This window comes from Oncorhynchus keta, chromosome 4, assembly GCF_023373465.1.
Source record: "Oncorhynchus keta strain PuntledgeMale-10-30-2019 chromosome 4, Oket_V2, whole genome shotgun sequence".
Lineage (NCBI taxonomy): Eukaryota > Metazoa > Chordata > Actinopteri > Salmoniformes > Salmonidae > Oncorhynchus > Oncorhynchus keta.
Window position 1 is genome coordinate 30,194,991 of NC_068424.1, and position 20,631 is coordinate 30,215,621.

At 42.1% G+C, this 20,631-nt stretch overlaps 2 protein-coding genes across 6 annotated transcripts in view; both read right to left on the reverse strand.

Annotated features, from left to right (window-relative positions):
* LOC118373237 (SWI/SNF-related matrix-associated actin-dependent regulator of chromatin subfamily D member 3-like) overlaps window positions 1–19,474 on the reverse strand; it is a 51,504-nt gene extending 32,030 nt beyond the window's left edge. Inside the window, exons 1-2 of one of the 5 annotated variants that reach the window (XM_035759340.1) lie at window positions 19,345–19,474; window positions 18,861–19,097 (exon numbers count right to left, since the gene is read on the reverse strand). In XM_035759340.1, the coding sequence (XP_035615233.1) occupies window positions 18,861–18,872 (12 nt within the window). In that variant the 5' untranslated portion in view covers window positions 18,873–19,097; window positions 19,345–19,474. Of the gene's footprint in view, window positions 1–267; window positions 598–18,860; window positions 19,226–19,344 lie in introns of those variants that run through there. The other 4 variants (XM_035759346.2, XM_035759334.2, XM_035759327.2 and 1 more) reach the window with 4 other exon arrangements.
* A 654-nt stretch (window positions 19,475–20,128) lies between these two features.
* LOC118373281 (transcriptional repressor NF-X1-like) overlaps window positions 20,129–20,631 on the reverse strand; it is a 30,380-nt gene continuing 29,877 nt past the window's right edge. The window contains exon 25 of the mRNA XM_052505464.1: window positions 20,129–20,562. Within this exon, the coding sequence (XP_052361424.1) occupies window positions 20,487–20,562 (76 nt within the window). The 3' untranslated portion in view covers window positions 20,129–20,486. The remainder of the gene's footprint in view (window positions 20,563–20,631) is intronic.

Consider the following 20,631-nt stretch of genomic DNA (forward strand, 5'->3'; position numbering starts at 1 on the left):
GTATTACAAATTGCTGTGACACTCTGCTCCCTCTCTCTCTCCTTCCCTCCAGTCTTCAAAAGGAAACGAGTGTGGGATTCAGGGGGACTGGAAATAACCTTCACATTGGATGGCTTTCTCAGCTATCTCGCTCTCACACACAGACCGCATCTGCGTTGTGCCGAAGCTCTCCCCCTCACACACACAAACATGCTTGAGTAGTCACACATAACACGCCGGGGTCTGGTTCTCTCGCTCTCAATGAGAGAGCGCTACAAGGCTACTCACCACTCCATGGACCAGGAACTCAAACAGTTTGCTCTTGGTGGCTTTGCGCGCTCCCCCTGCCGTCTCCTCCGTAGCCATTTGCTCCGTCCCCTCGCTTCCCCCTGCTCCTACTACGTCTCCCTCTCTTTCTTTTGTCTTTCCCTCTCCCTCTGCCTCTCTTCCCCCTCACCCGGGCGTTCAAATCCCCTCCCTTGCTCCACTTTCCTCCTCTTTGTGCTCTTTTCCAGCTCTCTCCCTCGCCTTCGTTCTCTCTTAACCCTCTCAACCTCTGTGTTTTTGCAGTGCAGCCCTGCCGAGGCTCTCACTGTCTCGTAGCACACTTTTTAGTTGAGCTGCCTTTCAGGAGCAGGAGCCCGGCGAAGAGGGGGAGTGGGGGCCCCGGCAGGGGGGTTTGAGCCGGCCCACCCGCCGGCCCCCCCACCACAGCTGTTGCATTCCATTGGTAGATAAGGGCATGCTGTGTGCCTGGCTGTTTGAGAACAGGGACTGGGGAGGTTATCTTCAGTTAGCCATTCCCACCCCCTAGCAACGAGCCCAGAGGCCACGGTCAACCCCTCAGCACGATTGATTCTCAAAAAAAGGACAAGTGGCTCTTAAATGGGACACACTGTATATTACAAACCTAGGGCACACAGTGTCAAACCTAAATCACTACAACCTATGTGTCCGACTGTTGCCTCTCAAATAACAGGATCACAAATGTAGCGGAAAAGCCATCTGTCATCTATACACAATATCGTGATATAGATAACTATCATGGTAACACGGCCTAAAGCACGATCATTGGCCAGCGAGGAAAAGATTCAGACTCTGTATCCAAAAACAAAGAACAGTTCCTGGTTGGACACAGCTGTGTGCACCACCATGTCTAATGAGCCTGCTAATATCCGTTCTGCCTCCAAAGCCCACTTCACAATGGGAAAGGGCCTCCTTCAGAACACCTTCACTTCCTGTCTTTCAATGTCTGTGTCCCAAAATGGCACCCTATTCCCTATAGTGCACTCAAAAGGTGGTGGACTACGTAGGGACAAATCCCATATCTGGCTTTAGCCTGGCTTTGTCCGAGGGGCATTCAGAAAGGTCCAGGGGTTCTCTCCTCTCTTCCCTTTGTTAGATATAGGATGAAGCGGGCCCTAGACAGTGATCCTGGGTCAGTTTTTGCATTTCCCCACTAATTGTTAAGGTTAGGATTGGGGGAGGGGAAGCTGATCCTAGCTCTGTACCTAGGGGAAGCTTCACCCCGGAGCCTTTGTTAGTCTGTCTCATGGTCGGGTTACTAAAAAGTGGAGAGCCCTGTCTGGGTTGCAGACATAGCCGCAGGTCATATTTCTGACTCACAGACTTCTCCCCCCTTTCTCCGCCCTCCTTCCCTCCATCCAAGGGGTTGAATTATTAATGAGCCCATTTGAATGACAAAGCGGCGTTGAAGTGGGGCAGGATCAAAGGGCATCCGGCTTATGACACATGCCAGTTGTTACCATTATCACCAGCAGCTCTGTGATCTGTGGCCAAGGTGAGAAATGGTAGTGGCGGTGGTGGGTTAGAGATGGGAGGAGGGAACAATATCAACCACTTCAATGAATAAAAGGTTTAAAACCAGATGCCCCAGAGTGAAGGACTCAAACAGTTCCAACAAACCCCTCTGATTCAAACGGATCACAAACCTGACAGCAGAAAAAGGAAATGGACAAATAGTTTACCCCAATGCTCTCTGTCGTCAGTCTCCTCCAAAATGGATTTGATGCAAGGGTTTTCTACTGAAATGGCAGGGGAGATGGGAGGGGATGGGACAGCACTGGGGGAGGGGAGTACTGTCTGTATTAAAGGGGCATCTAGTTCCCACTTCACCCCAGACTCGGAGCTTGGACTTCAGCGGTCTCGCAAGTGAGGGAGCCATTCTTCAACAAGTGACAGCAGTGCGGTTCAGTTATTGTAGTAAAGGGCCAGCTGGTACGTGGGCCTGTAAACACCTAGGTCAGAGGTCTCAACCTGTGACCTTCCTAGAGTGCCTCTGATCCCTATTGGAGGGAGCAGTGGCACCCAGCACCATTCATCATTTAACTAGCAGGAGGAAACTGAGAAAGATGTCTGCATGGTCATTATGTCAGAAACAGTCAGCAACAGACAACCATGTTCCAAATAAAAACATACAGAATTCCTAGGATAGGTCAGCTAATGATGCCATATTATCATTCCACAGTTATTGACTGACTGGTGTTTGAGTCGAATTGCAATCCATCTATTGAGCAGCGTGCTCTGTCCTCCTCATCCCTGTTTTAATTGTGCCCTTTGGGCTTTCCCTTATTGGTGGCGACACCTACTGTTGAGATGAGTGAAATGCCTCCCAACGTTGTGCTCTACAGTAGCTGTGCTGCAAAGCCCCATAGATCTTGGGGTTTAATGGTTGACTCCATCCATCAGCCCCATATTAAGATGCAGTGAATGATTACGATAGTTAAACTGTGCATCTCTTTTATGCATAGAATAATTTAAAAAATAATCTAAAATGTTATATTATATAACATACATCTGCTCTGGTGTACAGTCAAGAAGCACCAAACAAATCACCTTAAAACAAGCAGAGTCAGAGATAAACCGTTGTCCTTGTTTCTCCAGCAAATGGCACGTGGGCGTCAAAAGATAACAAAGGGATCCGACCGTTCAGGAAGGGGCACGGATGGCTTGTGCGCAGAAGTACCCCTTGCTGGACCCCCGCAGTCTCCCGCACCAATAGGCCAACCAGTATCACCAAACGGCCATGACCCATTCTGTAGCACAGGGGAGAAGGGGGCTAACAGGGGGTAATCGCTTGCTGGGAGCAGTAGTAGTACTACAATGGCCAGTAGAGGGGGCACATACTGCAGCTATATGAGCAGACTCCCCTGCCTAGGAGGGGACTATAATGAGTCTGCTTGAATGAAAAGGACCCCTCCCTCATGCAGTGTGCTATAGGAATATGTTGAAATATACTACATACACCCAGTTATGAATCATTTATTTCCACACTCTCCGTTTTGCCATTGAAAGGGGATATACCATTTTTTTTAAAACTTTTAAATTAATTTAAATTGAATCACAGATCGCCTCTTTCTTCATTCATTCCTACAGTGCCTGAATGGGCAGACATACACTATTCTCGTGTGGCCACTAGGGAGAGACACTGAGCACACAGCAGTGTATGTTGAGCATACTGCAGTACAGTTTCATCAAAGCATCGTCATTAGTTCTACTGCTAAATTTCCACTCGAGGTTAATTGAAGTCAGTGGTCATCAATGACATTGTTTGTAAAAATCCCAATCTAAACATAGAACATATGCAACAGGCTATATTTGGTGGCAAATTCAATACATTCAATAAAACCGTGGATAAATGATCAAATTGTAATGGCTAGAATGACATTGTTTTAATTCTATCATAACCGATTCACAACTACAAAAGTAATCATGCCTTCTAGTATGTAACCATAAACTAACGCGATTCCCGAGATGCCAATAACAAATCGCTGGATAACGACTTTTTATTTTATTTGACATCGCCGCTAAAAGTGGTGGTGCAGCAGTGTAACAAAAGACTTAGCAAAGAAAAGGGAGAATCCAGTCTGGCCACAGCCAGTCTCTCAATACACCCGCTTTGTCTACATTCTCCAAGTATTCATTAGAGAGACGCAGGAATGAGAAGAGAGAGAGAAAGGAGAATGAGCGAACGAATGAAAGAGAGAAAGGACTCAGAGAGGCGGGGGGGGCATAATAGGTATTCCAGAAAGTGCTGACGCGGTTTCGTTTTACAGTACACTATGGTGCCCCCTTCACATGTAGACAAATTAGCCACCAAATATAGCCTGTTGCATATGTTCTTTGTTTAGATTGGGATTTTTACAATGTAATTGATGACCACTGACTTCAATGAACCTTGAGTGTATGTATGTATGTATGTATGTATGTATGTATGTATGTATGTATGTATGTATGTATGTATGTATGTATGTATGTATGTATGTATGTATGTATGTATGTATGTATGTATGTATGTATGTATGTATGTATACATACATACATACATACATACATACATACATACATACATACATACATACATACACACAACGTTAGAGTACACACTACACACAAACTCATCCAGTTATTGTCACAGTTGGGTTGTGAGGGGGAATGCAATAAAGACGGGATTCCCTCCTGTCGGGCCCATTCTCTTTCTTTCTTCAGTGTGAGAGTTGCAAACAAACCCCTGCTAAAGCTGGTTGAGGGGCTGAGCTCCAGGACAACAGCTCTCTGTAGGATTTTGGGCCCCACAATCAAAGGATGGACTACAAAAGCACAAGGAGCTGCACCTTTACTAAGGACTCAGGATTAAGGAGGGAAAAAATTCCGGGAAAGATTTCTCTAAGGAACACATTTGAAATAGTCAGACTGGTAGAGACAGGAATTCAAGTGACACAGAAAACATAGTAACAGGATATTACATATATTGAACAAAAATATAAATGCAACAATTTCAATGATTTTTACTAAATTAGCGTTAATGTAAGGAAATCAGTCAATTGAAATAAATTCATTAGGCCTTAATTTATGGATTTCACATGACAGGGCAGGGTCACAGTCATGTGGGGAGCCAGGCCCAGCCAATCAGAATTTGTTTTTCTCCACTAAAGGGATTGATTACAGACAAACACTTATCAATGCATTTCTTGTGTGTATTTCAGTTCATGAAACATGGGACCAACACATGTTGCGTTTATATTTTTCTTCAGTATATTAGCATGAAGTAGTCAGAGGTTAGCAATAGGATACAGTAGATATTATCGAAATCCATTAGGAAAAAAACTTGATGCCATAAATGCAGATTATGCATAATTCGATGCAGAATAAGCATAAGACAAATACTCTTAACAGGTGGATGACTGCATGCATTGATACCAGTATAAAGGTCCAGCTAATCATCATTCCAGGAGTGGTTTCACCTGATCTGGGCTATTACAGATTCGGGAATAGTTTAGAATAAGACCTTGGGTTGCAGCAGGAGTTGTTTGGGACAAAGCATCTTTATCCAGGGAGCATTTACGGTTGAGCTGCTTGGCAGAAGCCCCCCTCACCGCTCCCCTCGCAATGAAAGGGAGCATTGTGAGAGTGGATGGAGACTCCGTCCACAGCCTCACAATGAGCGGAGTTTCCCTGCACTGCAGCCTTAGGCGGGCGACAACAATCGACACACTGCAGGAAGGCTTCTGGACATTACCCGAGGGCATTTCCTGTTTGCTGTCGCCATAGCAACCACTTGTCCTGCCTTTCCTTTACAGGTAGCAACTCAACCTGCAGCCAATGAGAAACTGGGACATGGTGGAAATATTGCAGTCAATTTACTTTAACTGTTACAGTAGATGCTAGTTTAGTGCCAATGTAGACTAGTACAAGCCTTAACATACCAAAACTTGAGTTGGGTGTTGACGAAAAACACATACGGTATCTGGCGGGTATTAAGGCCAAATAAAATGGGCAGTTTTCTGACAAGCTTTGTGTCAACAGTATGTCCCACAGCGGAGAGACGCAGTAGCTATAGCAGGAAATATAGCTAGCTACTGTGGTTACTAAGGCTACAGTTCAGAAATCCAGTAACCGGGCCTCCCACCCCTCCCCTACAGGACCTCAGAGCCGCCCTGTGCTGTGCTGCTGGGACACCCAATACACTACACTAATCCACAGTGAAACGCAGAATCACAGACAGTCAGCCATCATGAATGTACATGAACCAGCCAGGCGTCTCATCTAAGAAAAAAAGCATTGGGACAGAATATGCACTGGCAACCCTCTCCTCTTGGTACAGAAAGCCTCTCCCCGCCCCTCTACTTTAACCTAGTTTGCATACAGCTAATCTAGCCTAGATCCTTCAGCACCACTCTGCCCAGACAGGATGGAAGAGAGGGCAAACAGAATGAGGCCAGGGCTGTGTCCCATATAGAACCCTATCCCCATAGGGTGTGGTCAAACGTAGTGCACTATGTAGGGAATAGTGTGCCATTTGGACGCAGATCCATGTGCATAAGGAGGACTTTCGTCAGACTGTTCCCAGTCCAAGATAGGGAGTCTCAAGAGAAACAACAGCAGTGGAAGTTATACCAAAGCAACTGATTGATTCTAGGATGAAAGTATCTGGGATAATTCCCCATGCCATTGGGACATTGGGGGGGAAGTGGGTGAAGTGAACTGGAAACAAAGGGGCAGACAGGACTGGCAGTGGTTCTCCAATCCAGATCGAATGCTGCATGCGCTTGAGACCTAATGATGCTCATTAAATGTTGTATACTGAACAAAAAATAAATGCAACATGTAAAGTGTTGGTCCCATGTTTCACGAGCTGAAATAAATATCCCAGATTTTTTTCCATAGGCACAATAAGCTTATTTCTTTCAAACTGTGTGCACAAATGTGTTTAAGTCCCTGTTAGTGAACATTTATCCTTAGCCAAGATAACACATTGCCACAGATGTCTCAAGTTGAGGGAGCGTGCAATTGGCATGCTGACTGCAGGAATGTCCACCAGAGCTGTTGCCAGAGAATTGAATGTTCATTTCTCTACCATAAGCCGACTCGACTCCAACGTCGTTTGAGAGAATTTGACAGTATGTCCAACCGGCCTCACAACCGCAAACCACGTGTAAACCACGCCAGCCCAGGACTTCCACATCCGGCTTCCCCTGTGGGGTCATCTGAGACCAGCCACCCGGACAGCTGATGAAACTGAGGAGTATTTCCAGCTGTAATAAAGCCCTTTTGTGGGGAAAAACTCATTCTGATTGGTTGCGCCCCTGCCCAGACAAGTGAAATCCATAGATTAGGGCCTAATTCGTTTATTTCAATTGACTGATTTCCTCATGAAATCATTGAAATTGTTGCATGTTGCGTTTATATTTTTCTTCAGTATAAAACCTAGTGTGTTGTTCAACATGCACTGTCGGAGTCCGACAGTATGGAAAATGACATCAAAAAAAGTAATGGACTGAAACTGCTTCCGTCTGCGCAGGTAGGCCATAGAAAAGTGATGACACCCACCAAACCAAATGACAAAAATCACCCCTACAGCCAACATCAATCCATACAGCTGCTGCTGGCCATTTTTGGATGGTTTTCATTTGCAACTTGGCTGCACTGCATGCTATCTGGGTGCACACACTTTATGGATGCATGGCTCTTGGGGCCATGGTGCTGGTGCAGTATCGAGTGTTTGCATTTAAAAATGGGTCGGCCTTGGTGAACCCAGACAGGCCGTCTCAGACACACAGTCACCCGAGCCTTTCCTGCGTCACACCACTGCTCCATGTGCCTTCACTACACAGCACGGCCTGCTAGCATTTAAAAGACAGAAGTACGTTCAAACATCCAGTTGAACATCTCCAAATAAACACTTATGGTAGAATAGTAGTGATTAAGAACACATATATGTAATATTCTGGCAAAGCTGGGTCTTTGCCATCTGTAATTAGGTTAGATAAACATAGTAATTTTGAACTAAAAGTCCAAATTGCATCCCTTTTTTTGTGTGACTGGTGTTGCTGGTGTATAGCCAGTCTACTGAAACTAGACTACAACTAAATACATACATTTAACTGTATGTCCAACCCTGTCTTCTTTGCCCACAGCCTTCCAAGCCACAGTCTCCTCAGCCACGTCCCCATGCTGGAAGTGATGTAGCCAACTCTATTGTTTGTTGTCAAGACACATACAGCATAGGAGCAAGCTACAGTCTCCCTACTGTATTGTACACGCAACTATGCTAGCATGTCATTTCTGTACTTACAAACTTTCAGCATATTTAGCGCTTCCTACCGAGCCCAAGTCTACCAAGCCAATACTGTAGTTCATTTCCTGGGTAACAAAATCTTGGCCCTTCTTTCATTCGGCCAGGGCATTCCTTGCCAGCCAAATAAGGAAGTACTCATTGTCCAGATCTCCCTGCAAGTAATCCTAACCACAAAAGCCAAGGACCATTCAATAGGGTTAACTAATATTTGGGAAGAGCAGTACAAATTTGTCAAAGTTTTAACTGAGGGCATAGTTTCAAAGACATTGCAGAATTTGAAATGCCTTGAACACAACGACAGAAAGTGGGTCATGATATGACCAATACCGTGCTTATATTCAGGTACAGTATAAGTCACGCTTTCAAGAAGTTCTGCTGTGAAGCCAAATCATGCCTCATGAGCAAAAAGAAAACTATGGGCCCTCGAACAAACCGTTCATCCTACATCTCTCCCTTGTTGGGGTGATGGGTCATCTATCTACTGGTATGCTAGATTCAAGAGAACAAAGAGGGATGGAGAGAAAGGGAAGAAAGGAGGGTGGGGGGAAGAAAGGAGAGGGGTAGATGTAGAGGGGTTCTATTACTGTTCAGCCATCCTTTAAGTGTCCCTTGTGAAAAAAGGGCAGATATTTTAAAATTGTACTTTTTCTTTCCCTGCAGACTTGAATGCATCAGGGTAGACCATCTGACTCCCTCTCAGGGCTTGAGGTAGAGGCTGACCCTAACTACAGATCTAGGACCAGTTTACCTTACTCACAACCCTGACCTTAACCACTCGGTAGATGTGACCTTCAGGGCTAAGGGTCATGCCTCACCTCTCTAAAATGATATGTGCCACACCTCTTATGTACATAGACAACAACACTGAAATCAAGCTGACGCCATCTTTACGAAGTTAGTGCTTTGTCTTGAGGTAAGGTTTTCTCCCTAACACTTGTAAGCTACATAAGCAGTTGCAACCCGTTTTCCAATGAAAATGTTTCGGCAGAGCCACAGTAACGCCCCACATTGCAAGGTGAAATGCTAACACTGCACGTGGGACAGTGCAGAAGCCACACATTCCAACAGGGTTATAGCATGGAAATCCATTGTTTTTCTTTGTCTGGATGGAATCTAAGCACAAGGGAGAATGAAATGCCGTGCATATACAGTACCAGTCAAAAGTTTGGAAACACCTATTAATTTAAGGGTATTACTATATTTGTACTATTTTCTTCATTGTAGAATAATAGTGAAGACATCAAAACTATGAAATAACACATATGGAATCACGTAGTAAGCAAAAAAGTTTTAAACAAATCAAAATATATTTTATATTTGAGATACTTCAAAGTAGCCACCCTTTGCCTTGATGACAGCTTTGCAACCTTTTGACATTCTCTCAACCAGCTTCACCTGGAATGCTTTTCCAACAATCTTGAAGGAGTTCCCACATATGCTGAGCACTTGTTGGCTGCTTTCCCTTCTTTTCTGCAGTCCAACTCATCTCAATTGGGTTGAGGTCGGGTGATTGTGGAGGACAGGTCATCTGATGCAGCACTCCATCACTCTCCTTCTTGGTCAAATAGCCCTTACACAGCCTGGAGGTGGGTTGGGTCATTGTCCTGTTGAAAAACAAATTATAGTCCCACCCAGCACAAACCAGACAAGATGGCTTATCGCTGCAGAATTCTGTGGTAGTCATGTTGGTTAAGTGTGCCTTGAATTCTAAATAAATCACAGACAGTGTCACCAGCAAAGCATCCGGCACCATCACACCACCTCCTCCATGCTTCACGGTGGGACCACACATGCAGAGATCATCCGTTCATCTACTCTGTGTCTCCCAAAGACAAGGCGGTTGAAACCAAAAATCTCAAATCAGACCAAAGGACAGATTTCCACCGATCTAATGTCTATTGCTCGTGTTTCTTGGCCCAAGCAAGTCTCTTCTTCTTATTGGTGTCCTTTAGTAGTGGTTTATTTGCTGAAATTCGACCATGAAGGCCTGATTCACACAGTCTCCTCTGAGCAGTTGATGTTGAGATGTGTCTGTTACATGAAATCTGTGAAGCATTTATTTTGGCTGCAATTTCTGAGGCTGGTAACTCTAATGAACTTATCCTCTGTAGCAGAGGTAACTCTGGGTCTTCCATTCCTGTGGCGGTCCTCATAAGACCCAATTTCATTATATCGCTTGATGGTTTTTGTAACTGCACCTGAAGAAACCTAAGGTTCTTGAAATGTTCCACATTGACTGACCTTCATGTCTTAAAGTAATGATGGACTGTCGTTTCTCTTTGCTTATTTGAGCTGTTCTTGCCATAATAAGGACTTAGTCTTTTACCCAAATAGGGCTATCAAATCAAATTACATTTTATTTGTCACATGCGCCGAATACAACAGGTGTAGTAGACCTTACCGTGAAATGCTTACTTACAAGCCCTTAACCAACAATGCAATTCAAGAAATGGAGTTAATAAAATATTTACTAAATAAACTAAGGTAAAAAAAAAAAATCAAAAAGTAACACAATAAATGTACATAACAATAGGAGGAAAGGTTGATCAAACAAATAAATCAGATGACTTTTATTTAAGGAGAACAAATCGACATACAATCCCAAAATTAGCTGTAACTTTCACTGTCAATATAGCCCCATAGTGAAGGTGTCATAATACCCATAAAACCTAGCAGTCAAAGGGAAATGGTTCCAATCGTTTTTCCATCCCTGGCGTGATGTTTTGATGATCATGTAAATATACAGGGGTACCGGTACTGAGTCAATGTGCGGGGGTACAGGTTAGTCGAAGTCATTTGTAAAGTGACTATGCGTAGATAAACAGCGAGTAGCAGCAGTGTAAAAACAAGGGGGGTCAATGTAAATAGTCCGGGTGGATTAATTGTTCAGCTATCTTCTGTATACCAACCCTACATTGTCACAACACAACTGATTTGGCTCAAACACATTAAAGAGGGAAATAAATTCCACAAATGAACTTTTAACAAGGCACACCTGTTAATTGAAATGCATTCCGGATGACTACCTCATGAAGCTGGTTGAGAGAATGCCAAGAGCGTGCAAAGATGTCACCAAGGCAAAGGGTGGCTACTTTGAAGAATCTCAAATATAAAATATATTTTGATTTGTTTAACAATTTTAGTCCCTACATGATTCCATGTGTTATTTCATAGTGTTGATGTCTTCACTATTATTCTACAATGTAGAAAATAGCAAAAATAAAGAATAACCCTTGAATGAGTAGGTGTGTCCAAACTTTTTATGGTACTGTATATTACCAAAATGTATTGGATGGAAAACTTCCGTACAACCACAGCCGTTGCTTGTAATAATGCACGTTTGGATATTGAATTATAAAGCTGTAAACTGAATCACTCTCTAACTGACTTGATTTGTAGCAAAAGAGGACAAATGATGGTCAAGACAAATGCCACCACTAGCCTACATTCACACAACAAATCTAGTCCACAGTGTTTTGCTGGAAGACTCACACATACAGGTAACCGCCAAAATAAAGGAAACACCAACATAAAACGTCTTAATAGGGTGTTGGGCCACCACGAGCCAGAACAGCTTCAATACAGCTTCAATGCAGCTTGGCATAGATTCTACAAGTGTCTGGAACTCTATTGGAGGGATGCGACACTATTCTTCCACAAGAAATTCCATCATTTGGTGTTTTGTGGATGGTGGTGGAAAACGCTGCCTCCGATGCCGCTCCAGAGTCTCCCATAAATGTTCAATTGGGTTAAGATTTAAGATTTGGTGACTGACACGGCCATGGCATATGGTTTACATCGTTTTCATGCTCATGAAACCATTCAGTGACTACTCGTGCCCTGTGGACAGGGGGCATTGTAATCTTATGAGGGCATAGCCATGGTTGCCAAAATAATGGGCAAAAATAATGGCATGATGGGATGTTAATTCCTGAATTAACTCAGGAACCACAAATGTGTGGAAGCACCTGCTTTCAATATACTTTGTATCCCTCATTTAGTGAAGTGTTTCCATTATTTGGGCAGTTACCTGTAGCTATTCCTAGCACTATCCTCACAATGAGTACCACCATTACTTGATTAGTATAGAGGCATTAGTGTTTGAGTTTTAAAATAATCCCAACACATTGCACAGATAATCAAATAACCCTACATACTGTAGATATATATATATATATATACACCATTGTGACACAGAGTTGTCATAATGTTTCAGCAAATGTACATTACACCAGGGGTGTTGGTAGACACAATGTAAGTAAGTTGATTTATGTCCCTCTAACTGCCCTGAATGCCTCTCATGATCCTACAGCTATTGTTTGCAGTAAGCATGTGCCTATGAAGATTTATACTGTCAGGACTGAGCCGGTGTGCTCTAGGAGGTAGTCCACTGTGTGCAGCTCACCCTGCACTAAACATAAATAACATGAGCATATCTACTTCTGCTAAGCTTCCCGGTAAAGCAATAAAATCAAGTAAGCATCCCAAAAGAAAAGTGCTCAAAATAGCCCATGTAAACATATGTAGCTTAAGAAACATGGTTCATGAAATTAATAATTTTGCTAGTAACAGATGACATTCATATTCTGATTATCTCGGAAACACTCAGATAATACAATTTGAAGATACAGTGATAGCAATACACGGTTATAACATTTACAGAAAATAAAGAAATGCCAAATGTGGAAGTGTTGCTAATTATATTCAGAACCACATTCCTGTAAATATTAGAGAGGATCTCATGCTAAATACTGTGAAAGTAATATGGCTACAGGTTCATTTGCCTCGCCTAACATCCATTCTGGTGGGAAGCTGCTATAGATCACCTAGTGCTAACATCTGGATACCATGTGAAATGCTTGATAATGTATGTGATATCAACAGAGAGGTATATTTTCTGGGTGATTTAAATATTGACTGGCTGTCATCAAGCTGCCCACTCAAGAAAAAGCTTCAAACTGTAACCAGTGCCTGCAACCTGGTTCAGGTTATCAGTCAATTAACCAGGGTAGTTACAAACAGCACAGGAATGAAATCATCAACATATATTGATCACATCTTTACTAATGCAGCAGAAATTAGCTTGAAATTAGTATCCAGATCCATCAGATGTAGTGATCACAATATAGTAGCCATATCTAGGAAAACCAAAGTTCCAAAAGCTGGGCCTAATATAGTGTATAAGGAGGTCGTACAATACGTTTTGTAGTGATTCCTATATTGTTGATGTAAAGAATATTTGTTGGTCCGTGGTGTGTAATGAGGAGCAAACAGACATTGCACTTGACAAATTTGTGAAATTGTTTTTTCCAGTTACTAATAAGCATGCATCTAATAAGAAAATGACTGTAAAAACTGTTAAGTCCCTGTGGATTGAAAAATAATTTGAAAATTGTATGGTTGAGAGGGATGAAGAAAAATGAATGGCAAATAAGTCTGGCTGCACAAACAATTGGCAAACGTATTGCAAATTGAGAAATCATGTGACTAAATTTAATAAAAAGAATAAGAACCTACACTATGAAACAAAGATAAATTACATAAAGAATAATAGTAAAAAGCTTTGGAGCAGCTTAAATGACATTTTGGGGAAAAAGGCAAACTCAGCTCCATCAGTCATTGAATCAGATGGCTCATTCATCACAAATCCAACTGATATTGCCAACTACTTTAATTATTTTGTAATTGGCAAGATAAGTAAACTTAAGCATGACATGCCAGCAACAAACGCTGACACTACACATTCAAGTACAGTGCCTTGCAAATGTATTCATCCCTTTGGCGTTTTTCCTATTTTGTTGCATTACAACCTGTAATTGAAATGGATTTCTATTTGGATTTCATGTAACGGACATACAGAAAATAGTCCAAATTGGTGAAGTGAAGTGAAAAAAAAATTACTTGTTTCAACAAATTCAAAAAAATTAAAAACGGAAAAGTGGTGCGTGCATATGTATTCACCCCCTTTGCTATGAAGCCCCTAAATAAGATCTGGTGCAACCAATTACCTTCAGAAGTCACATAATTAGATAGATTAAGTCCAGCAGTGTGTAATCTGAGTGTCACATGATCTCAGTACACCTTTTCTGGAAGGCCCCAGAGTCTGCAACACCACTAAGCAAGGGGCACCATGAAGACCAAGGACCTCCGCAAACAGGTTAGGGACAAAGTTGTGGAGAACTACAGATCAGGGATGGGTTATAAAAAAATATCAGAAACTTTGAACATCCTACGGAGCACCATTGAATACATTATTTAAAAAATGGAAAGAATTTGGCACCATAACAAACCTGCTAAGAGAGGGCCGCCCACCAAAACTCACAGACCAGGCAAGGAGGGCATTAATCAGAGAGGCAACAAAGAGACCAAGGATAACCCTGAAGGAGCTGCAAAGCTCCACAGCGGAGATTGGAGTATCTGTCCATAGGACCACTTTAAGCCGTACACGCCACAGAGCTGGGCTTTACGGAAGAGTGGCCAGAAAAAAAGCCATTGCTTAAAGAAAAAATAAGCAAACACATTTGGTGTTCGCCAAAAGACATGTGGGAGACTCCCCAAACATATGGAAGAAGGTACTCTGGTCAGATGAGACTAAAATGTAGCTTTTTGACCATCAGGGAAAAGGCTATGTCTGGCGCAAACCAAACACCTCTCATCACCCCGAGAACAGTGAAGCATGGTGGTGACAACATCTGGGGATGTTTTCATTCAGCAGGAACTGGGAAACTGATCAAAATTGAAGGAATGATGGATGGAGCTAAATACAGGGAAATTTGAGGGAAACCTGTTTCAGTCTTCCAGAGATTTGAGACTGGGACGGAGGTTCACCTTCCAGCAGGACAATGACCCTAAGCATACTGCTAAAGCAACACTCGAGTGGTTTAAGGGCAAACATCTAAATGTCTTGGAATGGCCTAGTCAAAGCCCAAACCCCAATCTAATTGAGAATCTGTGGAATACACTTAAAGAAGGCTGTACACCAGCGGAACCCATCCAACTTGAAGGAGCTGGAGCAGTTTTGCCTTGAAGAATGTCAATGCCCCAACAGACTTGCAGCTGTAATTGCTGCAAAAGGTGACTCTACAAAATAATGACTTGGGGGGTGAATAGTTATGCATGCTCAAGTTCTGTTTTTTTGTTGTTTTATTTAGCTATAAAACATATTTTGCATCTTCAAAGTGGTAGGCATGTTGTGTAAATCAAATGATACAAACCCCCCAAAAATCTATTTTAATTCCAGATTGTAAGGCAAAAAATAGGACAAATGCCAAGGGGGGTGAATACTTTCGCAAGCCACTGTATGTCTGACCAAATTATGGAAGACAAGCATTGTAATTTTGAATTCCGTAAAGTGACAACTTGGATGGACAATTGCTGAGGATAATAGTGGACGATATTGCCACTCCTATTTGCCATATTTTCAATTTAAGCCTACTAGAAAGTGTTTCGTCCTCAGGCTTGGAGAGAAGCAAATGTCATTCCGATTCCTAAGAATAGTAAAGCTCCCTTTACTGGCTCAAATAGCCTGCCAATCAGCCTGTTACCAACCCTAACTAAACTTTTGGAAAAAAAATTGTTTGACCATATACAATGGTATTTTACAGTAAACACATTGACATCAAACGTTCAGCATGCTTATAGGGAAGGACGTTCAACAAGCACAGCACTTACACAAATGACTGATGGTTGGCTGAGAGAAATTGATGATAAAAAGATTCTGTGGACTGTTTTGTAAGACTTCAGTGCGGCTTTTGACATTATCGATCATAGTCTGCTGCTGAAAAAAACATGTGTTATGGCTTTACACCCCCTGCTATATTGTGGATAAAGAGTTACCTGTCTAACAGAATACAGAGGGTGTTTTTTAATGGAAGCCTCTCCAACATAATCCAGGAAGAATCAGGAAATCCCCAGGGCAGCTGTCTAGGCCCATTACTTTTTTCAATCTTTACTAATGACATGCCACTGGCTTTGAGTAAAGCCATTGTGTCTATGTATGCGGATGACTCAACACTATACATGTCAGCTACTACAGCGACTGAATTAGTTTCAGAGTGGGTGGCTAGGAATAAGTTAGTCCTAAATATTTCTAAAACTAAAAGCATTGTATTTGGTACAAATCAATCACTCAACCTCAACTAAATCTTGTATGAAATAATACGGAAATTGAGCATGTTGAGGTGACTAAACTGCTTGGCGTAACCCTGGATTGTAAACTGTCATTGTCAAAACATATTGACGGGGAGAAGTCTGTCCATAATAAAGCGCTGCTCTACTTTCTTAACAGCACTATTAACAAAGCAGGTCCTACAGGCTCTAGTTTTGTAGCACCAGTAGCTAAGACGGGGAGAAGTCTGTCCATAATAAAGCGCTGCTCTACTTTCTTAACATCACTATTAACAAAGCAGGTCCTACAGGCTCTAGTTTTGTCGCACCTGGACTACTGTTCAGTCGTGTGGTCAGGTGCCACAAAAAGGGACTTAGGAAAATTGCAATTGGCTCAGTAGCTAAGACGGGGAGAAGTCTGTCCATAATAGAGTGCTGCTCTACTTTCTTAAAAGCACTATTAACAAAGCAGGTCCTACAGGCTCTAGTTTTGTCGCACCTGGACTACTGTTCAGTCGTGTGGTCAGGTGCCACAAAAAGGGACTTAGGAAAATTGCAATTGGCTCAGAACAGGGCAGCACGGCTGACCCTGGGATGTACATAGGGAGCTAATATTAATAATGTTCAAGTCAATCTCTCCTGGCTCAAAGTGGAAGAGCGATTGACTTCATCACTACTTTTATTTGAGAAGTATTGACATGTTGAATTCACCGAGCTGTCTTTTTGAACTACTGGCGCACAGCTCGGACAAACAGGCATACCCCACAAGATATGCCACCAGAGGTCTCTTCACAGTCCCCAAGTCCAGAACAGACTATGGTACTACATAGAGCCATGACTACATGGAACTCTACTCCACATCAGGTAACTGTTGGAAGCAGTAAAATTAGACCTAAAAATCTGCCTTATGGAACAGCGGGGTCTATGGAGCAACACAAACCTAGGCAAAGACACATGCATACACACACCATAACATACGCACTATACACACACGTACAAAATAGATGTTATACTGTAGATATGTGGCAGTGGTGGAGTAGGGGCCTGAGGGAACACTGTGTTGTGAAATCTATGAATACATTTTTATGGTTTTAAAATTGTATAAACCGCCTTAATTTTGCTGGACCCCAGATCTATAATAAATCATAATAATAGAGAGGAGTTTGAGTCTCTGTTCCAAGCCTTTTCATAAGACTCACTGCATCCATGCAGAAGGCTTCTGAAGCCAGAATGCTATAGTGCATTCCACACGTCACTGTCTCTGCAAACACCACTGAGCCACAGGCAAGGGAAAGTCTTGCATAGAGGCCTAACGAACTACCACCCCTTCACATCACTATCACTAAACCAACACAATCCTAACAGGATTAAGAGGCCAACCTGCAAATATAAAATATAGGTTGTATACATGTTGTAGTATCGTGTTCTAGTATATTGGCTTATGTTGTTTCAAAAATATAAAGTTGTTTTTTTTGGCCTACCACTACAGCTGAGAAATACTGTATACCACCAACCATAAAGAACTGGATCATAAACTTGAGATAATTCCCAGAGCAGTGGGTTCAATTACTTACTGACCCATAGTGGTCCCCACTTTATATTAAGTTCCCAAAAACCACAGGCAGTTTAGGTACAGTGAAATAACAATTGTTACACAGTATGTCTTACTTAGAACTGTCATATGTTTGTGGTATACATAATCCCAAGCATTTGTAAATGGAGATAACTAAATATTCTAATATAAAACACTAACTACATAGTGAGGGGATGTGAAAACACAAATCATTTTGGTTTGTTTACAAATCAAATGAATATTAAAAAGTGTAATAGTTGTGTATTGTATAATTACACAACCTACGAACATGGCAGTAAGTAGCCTACAACCTTGGTTTTACACTGTAATTATAATGTACCATTTATGTAGCTACAATGTAAATAGGTTTTAGGACACTGGATGTAACATGGGAATTGTATTCATACAACACAACAAATAAAGGCCATGTCAATTTCGTCTAACCTATTTTGTAGCCATAGGGCATAGGTAGAAGAGAGCAGTGGAGTGAGAGTCATTTCACACTTTTGTTGTTCTACATGCGGCAAACAGAGAAGGGGAGTGAGTGCTGTCTGTCGGTCTACTCTCTGGTCCGATACAGTGTGCATCTCTCTTATTGCTGCTTTAAGTGTCTATTTCTTAGACCTGTCAAGGTTAACAAGCCAGCCGTGTCTGCAACGGCTGAAAACGGGGCGGGGTGTAGGTTCAGGGGAGGGGTGAGGTGAGGTGCAGGCTACAACTATTGTATAGCCTTGTATAATTAAGTATGGGATGCACTGATGCAAACAGTTTACATGCGGTAGGATTGTCAACCTTCACGTTTAAATAAAAATACATAGATCGCAATTTTCAAGGAATAAACAAAGAAATCAAAGGGTAGCTTCAACAATTCCTCAAAAGATTTTCAGATACACAAACTAGACCCAGTCGAGAAACTCCCGTGCGCACTAATCCGGCTGGCAATGCGCCTTCTGATTCCGTGGGCTGGGGAGCGCAGAATGGAGCTCTATAATGGTGGAAAACATTTTTCTCTCACTATGCAGGGGTGAAGCACTGAGCACATACTATAAAAGAAAACGAATGTCAAGACAATATAAAACCGTGTGCTGCGGGCACAACTCTTACCTTCCTCTCCATTTCTCAGATCCAGTCCGAGCACTCAAGGCAAACTGTAATGTTTCTAAAGATCTGTCCGATGTTCACTCGTGAACTTGCTCACGGCTTCCAGTAGCGACTCTCGATCACTCTCTCATGAGGTAGACTGGTACATCGGCGACTGTAGACACAGGGGACGCAGTCTCGGGGATGGAGCCGGGTCTGGTGATTCTTAGTTCGGTTCAAGAAGCGCAGGCGCGGGCTCTGCTGGAGACGGGATACAATAAAAAATTGGACTAGCAGGGGAGTGTCATCAAATTACCAATTCTACCGTTGAAATACACTGTCTGCCCACCAATATTTCACAATGGATGTAAAACCGTTAGGGAATAGTCTTCTATTCTATATGGTCCATGGTTGGGTTGCAACCTGGTCTCATACCGTTTCATATTAGTCTGTACGTATTGCTGAAAGACTCCATTTAGTATATATGTTACATAAGACAGATGCTTACTTAAGCAAAAACTAAAGTAGGGTGGTTGGTCGGGGTAGATGATTGCTAACGCGAACGTCTACCAACCTTAAGGTTGCGAGCTCAAATCTCATCTTAGACAACTCTAGCATTTCAGCAACTTTCCAACTACTTACTACCTGTTAGCTACTTTGCATGTTAGCTAACCCTCCCCCTTTAACCTAATTCCTAAACTTAACCCTTACCTTAATTCCTACCCTAGCTAACGTTAGCCACCTTGCTAGAATTCCTAACATATACTTCGTAACATACATTGTGCAACTTCGTTGCATAATGTACGTTTTGCAAACACAAAATATTGTATATTTGCAAAATAATGCGAATGGTAATTCATTATAGATCATAGAAAATGGGTGATGGCATCCACAATTTAATACAAACCATACAAAACATATACTAATGGACTATCTTGAATTTACATATAGAATAATACAAAATGCCCTGAGACCAGGTTGATGAAAAAAGGCACAAAGGATAAGGATATGCCTGCAGCCGTTTTTTGAAAGATGCAGGGCTGTTAAAATCCTGCCCCTTCAATCACCTGGGCATCATTATGTAATAGTTCATATACTGGTAGTTAAATGCAGTCCAGTTGATGTCCAAAAGTACCAACACATAATATACTTTAAAGACAGTATCCTAAGATTATAGCATATAATAAATCTTAAATCTCAAAATACCTCAAGTAGTATATTGTATAGTATCTGTAACAATGTTAGAGCAGGTTCTCCGCAATATATCAATCAGCAAGTAAAGTATCAACAAACCCATTGAAAAATTGCTTTATTGAAATAAGGTGTATGGTATGTCCCCTCGTAGAATACAATATACTGGTAGTCCTGCAGTGAGAACAAGTGAAAATTGCCACCTATAAAAACACAATCAATTATTATTTTCAAAGTCTGGAGTACAATGTTCATGGCACCGTTTCAAAGGTAACACTTGTTATATGGTTACAAATCCCAAATACTTATGTAGTGACACGTGTTGGCCTTCAAGAGAAAAAGAACCTAAATGAGGGAGGGGAAATAGCATCACAGATTTCCAAAAATCGACGGACCGCAGACGCATTCTTAGTTTAGTATGATTGTTACATCATGCGGCTTGCTTCTTTTGTGCCTTCATTAATCCTGGACATCGAAGTAGTCAATCACTGGCTCTTCTTTGACTGCCTTGGACCAGCTGCTCACACTGTCAGCCCTGATGTTAAAAACAATAAACACAGTTAACTAGCTAGTTACAAGTCATTGGGACATTATGAGAGGACAC